Source organism: Medicago sativa, chromosome 7 (genome assembly GCF_051527215.1).
Source record: "Medicago sativa cultivar Bolivia chromosome 7, Bolivia_mono, whole genome shotgun sequence".
Classification (NCBI taxonomy): Eukaryota; Viridiplantae; Streptophyta; class Magnoliopsida; order Fabales; family Fabaceae; genus Medicago; species Medicago sativa.
Genome location: NC_140755.1, coordinates 85,673,797 through 85,687,466, shown reverse-complemented (window position 1 = coordinate 85,687,466; position 13,670 = coordinate 85,673,797). Strand labels below are relative to the sequence as shown.

General features: G+C 30.7%; 1 protein-coding gene across 1 annotated transcript; it reads right to left on the bottom strand.

Annotated features, from left to right (window-relative positions):
• Nucleotides 1-11,107: 11,107 nt before the first annotated feature.
• Nucleotides 11,108-13,309, bottom strand: LOC146909589 (basic helix-loop-helix (bHLH) DNA-binding superfamily protein). Its single transcript, XM_085724667.1, has 2 exons — nucleotides 12,765-13,309; nucleotides 11,108-11,772 (listed from the first exon to the last, which is right to left on the bottom strand). The coding sequence occupies exons 1-2, from the start codon at nucleotides 13,083-13,085 to the stop codon at nucleotides 11,338-11,340; spliced, it is 756 nt and encodes a 251-aa protein (XP_085580793.1). The 5' UTR covers nucleotides 13,086-13,309; the 3' UTR covers nucleotides 11,108-11,337.
• Between the last annotated feature and the right edge of the window lie 361 nt (nucleotides 13,310-13,670).

Below are 13,670 nucleotides of genomic sequence, written 5' to 3'. Positions count from 1 at the left end.
TCACCTCACCATCATTATCTCTCCTCCTTACCCACACTCCATGAACCATCAACACTAGTGTCTCACCCACCATGAAACTACAACCCATTTTCTTCTTCACCATGTTTTAAAAAAAAAAAATGCCCAGAAAATTATAATTAAAGATTTAAACAAATTATTCACGTGTTACAATTAACAAACACGCTTTCTATGGAACCAATTATTTAAAAACAATTTGATGAGTTGCAATTTAAAAAAATTAAAAAAACAATCTTCATAGCTTCAATCAAAGGAACCCAACTCCACTGTTTACGTTTGTTTTGGTACCATGACAATTTTCAGAGACAACTACAAATTGCAATGGGTCCTGAATCTTATGAGGTTCCATTCATATGGGTATCAAAAATTTCTTATGCTTGTAACTTCACCCATTTCAACTCAATAACTTTAAAACAATTTTTCCAGAATAATTGCTGGTTTATAAAACTCAGATCTGAAATTTGTTGGGTTTTTTTAGATATAAAAAAAATGTTGAATGTGGTGGTTTTTTAATTGTTTCAATCCAACACCGTCACCACTGCCGGAACCGGTACTGGCGCCGAAGAACTTGAAGGTTGAAAAACAACCGTTGGAGGATGGACGATGAAGCAATGGGTGATGTTGGTGCCAAAGGGAGAGATCGAAAACCATGGAGAGAAAGCACAAGGGAGACGATTGTAACTGAGAGAGGGAAGGGACCTAGCTGGAGGAAGATTGTATAAAAAAATACAGTGTTGAGAGAGTATGATAAGAGTGTATATTTGATTTGATCTAATGGTCAAAATCAACTTTCCTATGATAGGAAACTCTTTCCCCTATCCACCCTAAATGCCGCCACCCTCCTTGTGGTGGAATGTTTGATATACAAAGAAAGTTATACGTTGTTATTTGATAACTTTCTGACCATCCCTATATGATTGTGAAAATACGGGCGCATAGACCTGAGTCATTCAATTACTCCCTCCTTCTCACAATAATTGTCTCTTTATCATTTTTTTTCTTTTTCTTAAAATAATTGTCACTTTAGAATACCAATGCATCATTTATTATTTTTTTCCATTATTATACCCTTATTTATTGAATCTCATCCAACTTAACGACTCAACTAACTACAATTAATAAGGGTGTTTTAGTAAATGATACTAATTTTACCATCAAAATCAACACAACTAATCATTTTCTTAATAACCGTGCATAAACCTTAAACAACTATTATTTAGAGACGGAGGGAGTACTATATTAACCATTTAAGAATTTTCGAAGGAGAAGTTGCATAATGTTTATCTTCTAAGTTGATTATGAGTGACTGACGTGCAACTTTGTTTCCTGTTTCTCTGGTTGTTTTTGGGCATCAGTTAATAAAAGTTAATTTGGAAAAAATGAAAAATTTGTCCATGTATTATGTATATGTTCAACAAGAAATTATGTTTGACTTATTCGAGCTTATCTACTTATGTAAACACTTGTGAGACTGGTCAAGAGAACTTATGAACACAACTTACACGTTCATAAGTTGTTTTCTACTTATTTTCATAAGCTCTCCAAGATAGCTTATATGAAAATAATTTTATTTTATCATTAGTTATAGAAATAGCTTATACATAAATGTTTGCCCTGATAAGTGTTTATGTTATAAGCTGTAAATTAATTTGTTTATCCAAACAATGCCTAGATCAATCTTTTTGCCTGTTTGGAACCCGAGAGTATAAGAATTAGTAGTTCAGTTGATAAGAGCACCAAATACGCGTAAGATGTGTGTTGGATACCTGCTACTACCAGCAATAATTTGCAGGAGATTCGTTTAGTATTCACTGGATCGGGTTGTAGCCATGCTCTTAACCTAGTAACTTAATCATTAAGACATTTTTTCATGCAACATAATTTAGGTGACATTTATGATAATGAACTTAATAATGAAAATGTTGCAACATAATTCAACATAGCATTTTTTCCAATTTCTTGGGAAAAATTAGAATCTTGATGATATATATATTTAAAAAATGGTCTTGCTAACAAGTGCCCTTAGGGCCTAGTTAATGATTTAAACATAGAAATAATTGATGGGTCCCTTTAGTTGGACCAGTGTATGTTTTGGTCCAACTTAGACCAGTTAAATGACCTAATATTGCAGGTTGTGTTCAGGTTACCCCATGCCATACACCCTATTATAAAAATACACGGTAGGACCCCTTTTCCCAAATCTAAACCCTTCTTTTTTCCGATTGGTAGCTAAACCTATACTTCTCTTTCTCTCCTGCACATAGAACATACAGACACGCGCTCCTCTTTCTTCCTCTTCTTTTTTCTCTTCTTCCTCTTTCCCATCAAACCACCACCATCTCCGGTTCATTGACGGCATCCACCACCGCATTTTCCATCTCATATGGCCGTGTCATTATCACCATGATTATCCTCTCTTTCTCCTCTACAAAACCTGTTAATTGGTTTACCACCGTTTGCTCTCCTTTTTCCGACCACCTGGTTTCATCTTCTTAAAAGGGTCTATTTTCTTGTTGTTGAAACCCATATATAAAATAAAGATTAGTAACAAAGAAACAATCGTTTTTGATTTCAAGATACCATAAGTAGTACAACAAAACTCAATTGAATATCCTTATCTTTAATCCCTATGATTGAAATTAATTGTTGATGTTTTCAGTTTAAATAGTTTGGCAAATTGTTGGGTCAATTACATAGAAATCAATTATTTGTGGTCTTCATTGTGTCCAAGTAGCACCAAGTCAATTAAAAAATAAAAATTATAGAGTTTGTGAAGATGAAAGGGTGAGAGGTTGAAAGTTCGATCTTGTTGTCTTTGATTAAGAATGAGTATACAGAGAAATCCTACAATAATCTGAAAGTATTCCGTATAAGTTGTTTCACAAACAGACAAAGATAATCCAATGCAATTAGGCTTACATAAGCCTTGGAATCCCCCAACTTATACAGCAGGTTCCAAAATTTCAATCCCAAACGTCCGTTTAAAATTTTACTACATCTATGGTCTGTATTCAACTGGTCCAAGTTGGACCCAAACTCTAGCTGGTCCAAATTAAAAGAAACCATAATTGATAGGTTCTATGTGAAAAAAGTTACTTTTTAAAGTTTCAATGTGTTGAATTCATCAAGACAAAGTTTCTTCTTTAGACTTCTTAACAAGTTCAAGGCACTTGTTAGCATTTCTCTTTTAAAAAAGGCAAAATTACACATATAATTCCTTCACTTAACTTCAGATAACAATTTCGTCATTTATCTTTTTTTCATGTCATTTTTGTCCTTTCGATCCGTTTGCATATCAATTTTCGAGCATAAAATCTAAAATTCATATGAAAATATGAGTGAAGAACCATAAATTTGAACATTATTGAAATAAAACCATATATTTGAGTCGTGAAAATCCATATGAAAATTGATCAAAAGACGGAAATGACGTGAAAAAAAATAATGGACGAAATTGTTATTTGAAATTAAGTTAGGGGACGACGAGAGTAATTTTACCCTAATATATTACCCTAATCAGAAAATTATTATAATTCAAAACCTACTTTAACTTCCTTATTTCCTTAGGCTTTGTTTGCGAGTTTGGAGGGGAATGGAGGGGAAAGCTTGGGAAAAATGGAATGAGCAAGTGGAAGAAATAGAGAAAAATGGGAGGGGAGAGCTTTGGGGGTTAACATTTTTTCATAATACTAAAACGCTCATAATTTGGTAAAACTAATAAAATTGTATTGGAAGAGGGTTTTGGAGGGTTTATATGAATTCTTCAAATTTAATCTATCTTGTTATATTATTTTTAAAATTAAAAATATAGTAATCATATGCATTAATTTATCATTCTCTAAAAAACTACTCTTTTAAATTTTTTGAAAGATTTCTCTATTTTCCCTCATATTTTCCACCCCTCAAAGTCTTCCCTTCCCCTCCTCTCCAAACTCGCAAACAAAACCCTAGTCTTAGACTAAATGAAGCCCGGCCTAGATAGTCAATTTAATAGCATAGTTTTTCTTAAGGATACAAATCAACCTAAATAAAACCAATATATTTTATAGATATTATTTTAATCAAGGAAAGGTACAAAGACTTCAAATGTTAATTTAGCTTGGTTGGCTACTTATGTTTGCATATTCAACGTAAGGATGGAATAATTAGAATATATTAGTGAAAGGAATGATTGCATATAGGCAGAACTACTATGTGTGTGTGTGTGTGTATATAACAAAAAATTACGTTCAATCCTTGAAATTATAAAACAATTTGCAAATAAATGAGCTTTCCGAAATAAAATATAAATTCAGCTCACATATCTTAAAAATGAAGTATAAACAAAACTTAACCGTTTAAATATTGTCCATCCTCTAATTTAATTTGTGTTTCCAATTAACAAATCAATATAAAGTCCTTAAACCTTCATCTTTTTCAAATAAGTGCAATGAAAGGCAATTTTGTTTTTTATATAGACGGAGTGACAAAGACTTCACCGCCTCAAAATTCACACATATAAGAGGAAGTTTCCGAGTTTGCATATGGATAACCACGAAAAATATTTTAATTTAACAATTTAACAATTTCGACATTGTATAGATATCACAAACAAGTAATATGTGATCAAATACATGCATAATCAAGTCAAATTCTGCTTCTAAATACTCGTGGAGGAGTATACTGTATACATACAAAAGTAGGTACATGTACATTTTGTGGTTGTTGAGGAACAAGACTAGGGCACGCCAAGAATGAAAATGGAGACAAAAAGGGATGAAGGGGCAGGGATAATCGATAAAGTGTGTCCTAAATTAAGCACGTCTCCGACAAATCACCCCACGCACAAGTCATTTTGTCTGTACTCTTTTTTTTGGCAACACTTCGCTTAAACTTTAAACCATTATGACAAAGTAAACTCAATTTTTAATGTACCCCACACGTATACATAACTTAAATAACGGATGTGCTTGAGTAAATTGTTTAAACAAGTACCAGTACTCATCAATAAATATGTACACTCTCTGGTCACTATTATAAGCAAAAGTTTATATTTTAGATTCATTCATTAAATGATGCATATGATCTATAATAAAGACTATATACATCATTAATTGAATGAATCTAAAATGTAAAATTTTGCTTATAATAGTGACCGGATGGTGTATGTATAAGTTTTCTTTGAAGGAAAATATGTATGGATAAGTTATTTTTATAATTGAAGAGAAAATATGATTAAATTGTTATAAGTTGTAAATATTTAGAAGGTATCACAGTTTTTGATTAATATTTTTTTTGCCTAAAAAAGTTCTCATCATAAACTAATTCTTGATTCCTAAATAGTATAGTAAATACATACAAATGCATGTTGATAAATAATCCCAAATAAAATCTCAATGGGTGAATTCAAATGGATCCTATGTTTGATTAGATTCATTACTTCATCATATTCTCTTATACACTCTTTTGAGTCATGAATATATGTTGCTCCATAATCTTCCTTTCCATGATTTTGCTGTGTTCCTATCCTCATTACTAGGGTTTGCCTTTTGTCAGCCTCCTTTATGCACGCCTTAGGTACTACCATGATAGCAATATAAACTTAGTGCTGGTTCTGTACTATTAATTGAATGTAGCTAGGTCACATACTAATAAGTAATAGAGAATTAAAAATACAATTTAATTCAAATATGAGACCAAGAAAAATATGATTGCACATAAGTATATACTCAATAAAGAGTGACAGATTTTTCTTAAACATAAAACACATGCAGTATATGTATATTGGTTGACAATGGAGCAACCATTTATGTCTGTGTGTGTGACAACTAGTCAATTTAATTACCCAATTTTGTCTTTAGTGGTTGCTTTTTTTGATTCATTTCCTAACTGTAATGTTTTATATTCATTTAGGAGACCGCTGCAAAGTTTCTAACTAATTAAAGTCTTCATTCTTTATATGATACAGTATAAGAGAAAATGCAGCCTTTTTTTGTCTGTTTTCCTTTTGCTTTGTTGAACTAAAATTTGTGTATATTTGAAAAGAAATCTTTGTGTTCAGTTCAAATGTAATTTTATTTGTATAACTTTGACAAGAAACTTTTGTGTTTAGTTCACATGAATTAATTTTTTGAGCCAAAAAACTGTGAGAATAGATTTCCATTAAAGTTGGTCAGCTTTCTCTTGGTTGATTCCCTCCCTAATCATAGTTAGTTGCTTCATCTTGCAGGTAACATAAATGTATATTCTCTCCATTTGTAAAAAAAAAGTGAAACCCTAATAATAATTGGTACAATATGTGAATTATAGAAAATGTGTTATGCTAAAAAGAGATACACGAATATCATCTGCATGTAACTGTAGAGACTAATGTCTCGAGTCTGGTAACAATGGATGACAAAGTTCTCTTTTAGAAGATTTAACATCGCTGCATGTTTAAGGTGAGATTCGAATTTACGATTTCTTGTTAAGTTAGAAGAGATCAATTATCATTTAATCCAAATGCTCTTATGTATATATTTCAAATCTTTAAAATTTTGAGGATGACATGTATTAGATTTGTTCACAATAATAAATTTATTTACTCGTGGAAAATAAATTATGCATTAGTTAGCTTTAAGTTATGACGAACCAAAGTCGAAAATTGCCATGTAAAAATGGATACAATATGAAAACCAAAAAGAAACTCTACAAGTAAAAGAGCGTCAACTTCTTAAAGGATAGACGGTACATTTTCAAATCCACCAAACATAATGTCCACTAGAGTCAATCTAGTGGTAAAAAATTGACTTTATAATCTTTGGAGATAAAATTTAAATCTTATAGAAGACAATTATAAGACGATCATCGATGAAAATAATTCCCATTATTCAAAAATTTATTTTCTTACTAAAAATCTACAAAACACAATTTGTTGCAATATCTTCACGTGTTTGTCTAAAAACTTTTTTTTTTTGTGTACGTTTGTATAAAGACTTAATTTTAATAAATGTAAAGGTTATTTTTTTTTATAAACTATAAAATAAAAGAATTTATATTTTAAGTGTATTTTAAATAAATAGAAAAAAATAGAAGTAGTTGAGTAGGAGTGGGAATAGGTCGGATCAAACAATAAAGGCCTACGGCCTAGCTTACATTACGTAATCAGATTTTTTTGACACTCTGGATATGAGTTCGAGCTTAGGCATGCAGTTGTATTAAAATTTTTAGAGAGATTTTGTCATTTAGTTGGGTCTCACAAATTTCGAGGGATTAATTTTTACAATAGCACATAGATGATATCTTATCTTATATATCTACACCAAAAAAAATATGCTAACATGTCATTTCAACCTGTCAAAAAGTCTGGTTTAAAAATAAACCTATGACAGGCTATAGGTTAGGTCCGGGAATTGAATATTTCTATTAGGGTTAAGTATGTTTTTAGTCCCTATAAATATGTCAACTTTTCGTTTTAGTCCATTTAAAATTTTCCTTCGACTTTTAGTCCCTATAAAATTTTCAATCACTACTTTTGGTCCCTATTTTTAATTTAATTTTTGTATTTTTTAATGAAATTATGCAGAAATGTGTAAAATATTCTAAAAAAAATTCCTAAAAAAATTAGAATTTTTTAACAAAACACAAATTAAATATGAATTTTTAACCGTAAAAATATAAAAATTCATATTAAATTCATGTTTTGTTAAAAAATTCTGAATTTTTTTTGGAGTGATTCTTATAATATTTTGAATTTTTCTGGAAAATTTTATTAAATAATATGAATTCTACATATGAGTTTACTTTAAAAGAGGGACCAATGACGATTGAAAATTTTATAGGGACTAAAAGTTGAAGGAAAATTTTAGAGGGACTAAAATGAAAAGTTGACATATTTATAGGGATCAAAAACATATTTAACCATTTCTATTATACCAGACTTAAATCTTGCAAAGTCTAACTCGACAAAGACTATTTTCACACCCCTATACGTGAGGTATATTTTAGGACCTTTTGGATTCTTATTGCATAATCACTAAAAATAATTAGATGGATTATTTTGAATTAAATACATCGTTAAAGTATTCGTGCTCAATAAAACTTCAAATCACTAAAGATATTTTCTTATTATAATTGATGTGGTATTATATACAAGGGCTCAACCAACGATATGCTTTAAGTTTATGTTTCATGATTAAAGATCCAATGTATTTTTTAAAAAGAAATATGCATTTTTATTACTATAGATTTTGACTGCTTTAAGTTTATGTTTCATGATTAAAGATCCAATGTATTTTTTAAAAAGAAATATGCATTTTTATTACTATAGATTTTGACTTTTTGTGTATAAATGTATAAAAATCTCTAATGAAATAAAGAAAGTTCATTACACATGTTTCGTGTAGGAAGAATGTTATCTGAACAATGAATTTTTTAGACAACTTGTGAAACAATCAAAATATACAAAAAAAATGTAGGTATTGACACAAAAACTAAAACAATAAAAAAGAAAGTAATAGCACAATGTGAACATTTTTTTTATAGCACAATGTGAACATAAGAAAGAAAGTTGTCACAAAAATTATCACAAAATAATCGTTCAAATATTATATTTCTCTTCGTGTAGTACTTAAGTTCATTCCACACATAATGATTAAATAAAATAGTGGTGTCAACAGGAAATTGTATAGGAGTACTCCACTACTGCCTATCGACACCACCCAAAATGCTCCCTCGCATTGCTCTTGTTTCCCGCCTCATGGGAATTTTTTCTCTTGCATAGAGGACCTCATCGACACAAAAAATGAGAATCAAATCAAATTTCTATCATTCTTCAATCAAACGAGGAGTAAAAAAAATTACCTTGCCCTTATTGAACCCGATCCTTTGACTTGATAATTCAGGAGTTCAATAAAGAAGGAATGATACAAAGACAAATCATTAAATAGTAATCTTTAATTTATTTTATTTTTTTTGAAGAAACTAATCAACAAGTAGTTACTCATATGGTAACGCTTTTAAATAAGGCTATTAAACGAAAATTAATCAACAAGGCTTGTGAAAACAATCAACATAACATATATCATAAATTCTTGTTCAAAACAAAGATATATTAGAAATTTATACATATACCTGAACAATAACTCGAGGGGACTTTCTCCTTCTTCTATATAGGGAGAAAATCTTTGTCTAAGGCCTCAATGGGGTCTTCCGGAAGATACATATCAGCTTTTCCTTTATTAAAATAAATGAATTTTATAGTAATAAAAAGTAACGGAACAATCCACAAATCCTATCTCCATTGATAAAGATGTTAAAATTGCTAGGTATCGTGATGAGGATTCAAACCACGACTCATTCACTTATGTGTGTGAGTTTTTAAATCGTCTATCTACAAAAAAATAAAATAGAGAAACATATATAATAATTTATTACAATTTTTTTTTTGAAGGAAATTTATTACAAATATTAAAAACTGTGAGATTCATCTTTTGACCGAATACATAGTACACGTGCATATGTGGTATGATACAGATGCACATATACGAAATTTTGTTGAAATTGAGAATACGACATAGTTAATATACGTTAACAAATTTCTTAAAATGAAATGTATATGCACGTAAAATTATCACAACTTACATTTTAAGTTTGATTTATCTTGATTAAATTATCACAACTTTGTCTCGTATTCTTTTAGCTTCATATTTTCTAGGATACATATGTATCCATGAACTATTCTATGAGTATGCAATAAAATATTTTTAAATTTTAATATTAATTCCAATAGTTCTTAGAGGTGTATCCAAGGGATAATGGATACGTCTTAATTTTGGAGTATCCGACTTTTACGGGTAGAATTGCAATATTTAATTTTGAGTCTCCAATTCAAATTCCTATATATCTCTTATGCTGACATGTGGAACAATGGGCAAAGCTTATTCCTTACACAAGTTTGTTGTTTTCTTGTCATCTGCATATATAATTCATGAGGGATCGAAATTGTGGATTCAGACTTAAAAGGCTTTAAAACTTATGCAGAGAGATATACCTCTTTAACATTCAGATTCTTATGATGTGCTCTCTTTCCCACACTGGTCATTACACCTTTTTCCTTTCTTGTGATTTTACAAACACATTCTTTCACTTCCAATTTCGCAACCCTTTTGTCATTTCACTGTCAAAACCAAAACACAGAAGCAAAAGCAGCAAAACTGTAACTAAATTCTCTCAGCATCAAACCTGAGCTGAGCTAGAATCCAACCCCATATTCCACTTCCCAACAACTCTTCCATCATTTTCTCTCCCAAATTATTTCTTTAGAATCAGTGTAAAATCAGTAAAAAGAATTATCAAAGTACTAAAATGCATCAGGCTATGATTTGAAAGAGAAAACGAATATGCCATTTTTTGTAGCTTGGAAACTCACAGAAGCATTGCTTTTACAGAAAACACAGTCTCCTTTCCTTTGCTATCATAAGTGTCACAACTTGCACACCACGTTATTATTTAATTAAACTACAAGTACACACATTCTTAATCTCTAATCTCTTCATTAATTAACCTATTGTTTTTTGCAATGCAAGACTAAGAAGAATAAATACTATAAAATAAATATCCTAAACTTCACATAAACCCTAGCTATATATATAGCTACTCTTGATAATACTCACCTATACTAGTAGTTACCAAGAATAATTCTTACACGAATAAATATTCTTTCATGAATACAGTGCCTAAACACAAACACCCAAAAATTAAAGTTTATTACTAAAATAATAATTTAAATATTTCATGAAATGCAAATTAAAAAAATTATTTTAGTGTTAATAAAAAAAAGTCTCCTCAACCTAATTAAAGTGTGATCTAGTAATATACCGAGTTCAACTCATATTTTAACAATGACGGATTAATTATTGTCTTAGTTGAGATTCGTCCTTAGAGTTCTTCATACAATTCAGCTTTAAGTGAAACTCATTAACCATTAAATTGAACCACTTGATTAACTAGTCGTCAATGTTTTAAATCACTCATTGCAATTGCAATATGATATATTGTGAAAATTTGTTGCTAATTAATTGTGCACGATTAATCGTAATTAATCATTTGAACTCACTTGCTTACGTTAGTCTTAATACAAAATAGACAATTTACGTATTCATGTAAGAGTCATATTTGAAAATCACATGACATTGATAACCTTGTTACTTCCAAGGCTCTATAAACGAAAAACCAACAAAAGCAAACAAATCCTATTACAAAATAACTGAACACAGAATCAAACTACTAGTACTAATGTATAGGGAATGAAAACGTGGTCATCATCACACTGCAAATCAATCTGCATTGGGTTAAGATAAGTTAAGGCATCATTCTTCTATCCAACCCTCGACGCCTTTTCGACCTATCGTTACAACCACTAGACCTATCCAACAAAGACCTGAGTGAATTCTGAAGAAAATGAATAGATTCAATGCTATTATGTTCTTTCTCAGCAGCAACAACAAGAACGTTACGTGTTCTTCCACCAAGTGTGGCCATTTCAGCTCTGAGAGTTTTTAGGTGAAGAGACTTGAGGATTTCGATTAGGTCGGGAATTAGGTCGGAGCGATCTTCGCAGCATAATGAAGCTTTGAATATGAGTCTGCCTTCGTCGGAGATGTCATTGCCGGCAGATATGACTGTTATTTCGTCGGTTTCGGATGGAACAGTTTCGAGTTGTGTGATTTGAGATGTTTGTTGCTTTAATTCTTTCACACGTTCTACTACTTTTGCTAGAAGTGAAGCCTTGTCTGTCTGAAATCAATCAAACGCAAATATTAAAATAAAGAATTAACTATTAACGTGTAGAATCAATCTTGTCACAAAACCTAGGTTTTGCTTTCTTCATCATTTTTGTCTCAAAACCTAGGCTTTGCTTTCTTCATCATTCTAGTACATGTTTGCATATGTGGTGAGTTCAAAGTAAACCATTGTGATTTAGAAGAGGCTCCTTGTAGGTTTTGTAAAATTGAGGTGTCGTAGCTTTTGCAAAATCGTGGTGGTGAATGTAATTCTGAGAGACTCGTCATGAATCTCATCTTAACAACTCAAATTATCTAGAAAATATGTATAGTCATGTATAAAACTTGATGGTTATTTTTTATGCAAAAGTGATGTTTGAGTGAAGAAAGTAGTCTCCTAAAACCTAAGTGACTTCCCTAGCTTAATTTGCAAATAATTTTGGTTTTATTTTTTTACTATTTAAGGATTTTGATGAGTGATTAAGTTCATTGGATTACATATTTTTTGTAGGTAAGTATCGAACTCAAAACATCCGGATATACACCACTTCAGACACACATTACGCACCGACCACTTGTGCTAAACTCATAAGATTTTTTTTATAAATACATCAGTTAATATTTCTTTCAATTTTGTTGATGTTCCAAAAAATAATTAAGGATCTAGAGTTTCTTTAATTTTTATTTACTATTTTCTTTTTCATTTTCACTCATTCTACTATTGTAAAGTACTACATGTTCCATGGCAACTTAATTACTAAAGTGAGAAAGGCATATTTTCACTCATTCTGGTAGAAAAGTACTACATGTTTTCACTCTTTTTTTGGATGGAATGAAGTAAATCATAATTATTTAGTCAACTAAAACACACACAATTATCTTTGCTGGTCAAAAAGTAGTTAACCTTTGAGAACAAAAGAACAAAAAAGAAAATCTAAAGAAAAAGAAATATGCTTTAAGATAATTTGTCCAAGACAAATAATTAAGAATGATGAAAATAATAACCTTGGAGTTGCAAGGGAGAAGGGTACGAAGATGGTCAAGGTGAGAGTTAATTCTTTCCCTTCTTCTCTTCTCAGCTTCCTTGTGATTCTTCAAAGCAGCTAGAGCTCTATCTTGCTGAGAGGGTGTATCAGTAATTTCAGAAACTTCAAAGGGGTGGTAATAGTTATTGTTGTTATCGGAAGAACTGCAGAAACTTTGTTGCATCATAGTGCTACTAGGTGTTGAGTATTCAAAGAATGAAGGGTTGTTAGCAACGAGGAATTGAAAGAGTTCAGAGTTGTTTTCCATCCCAATATTATTCTGAATCTGTTGCTGAAGCATTGTGAAAGAGATAAGGAAGAAAGGGGGGGGGGGGGGGGGTGTAGGTAGCTATAAGTATAGTATAGAATAGAAAGCTAGTGTAGGTTATGGTGGAGTAGTAGTAATAAGGGGAAGGAAAGGGAGTGAGTGGTAGAGTTTTTGTGGTGGTGAACGTGAAGAAAGAAGTGATGCTTATGATTGCACTTTTTGACTGACCCTAAAGGATTCCACTGTGCATGCCTTGGCCCTTGTGGAATTTTTCAAGTTTCAAACCCAAGCATAACATATCCCTTTCGGTGCCCATTTCTTTATTTGTTTTTCTTTTCTTGTATATATATTATAGTTTATTTACTAATTTTTTCTATGATCCTCTCTTCAATTGAGCCACTAAACAATTTAAATATAATTAAACTCGTCAGTTTAATCTTTGAGATTAAGATTATAAAGACTACATTTTTTTATGAATTTTTAAATACATATTTGATTTTTGCATTTTAAATAATTTTAAGAGTATTTTCAAATTATTTATTATATATTTGTATAGTTTAGAGATTACATTTGAGAGATATAGAAAAACTAAGTGGATTATTTATTAATAATTGTCAA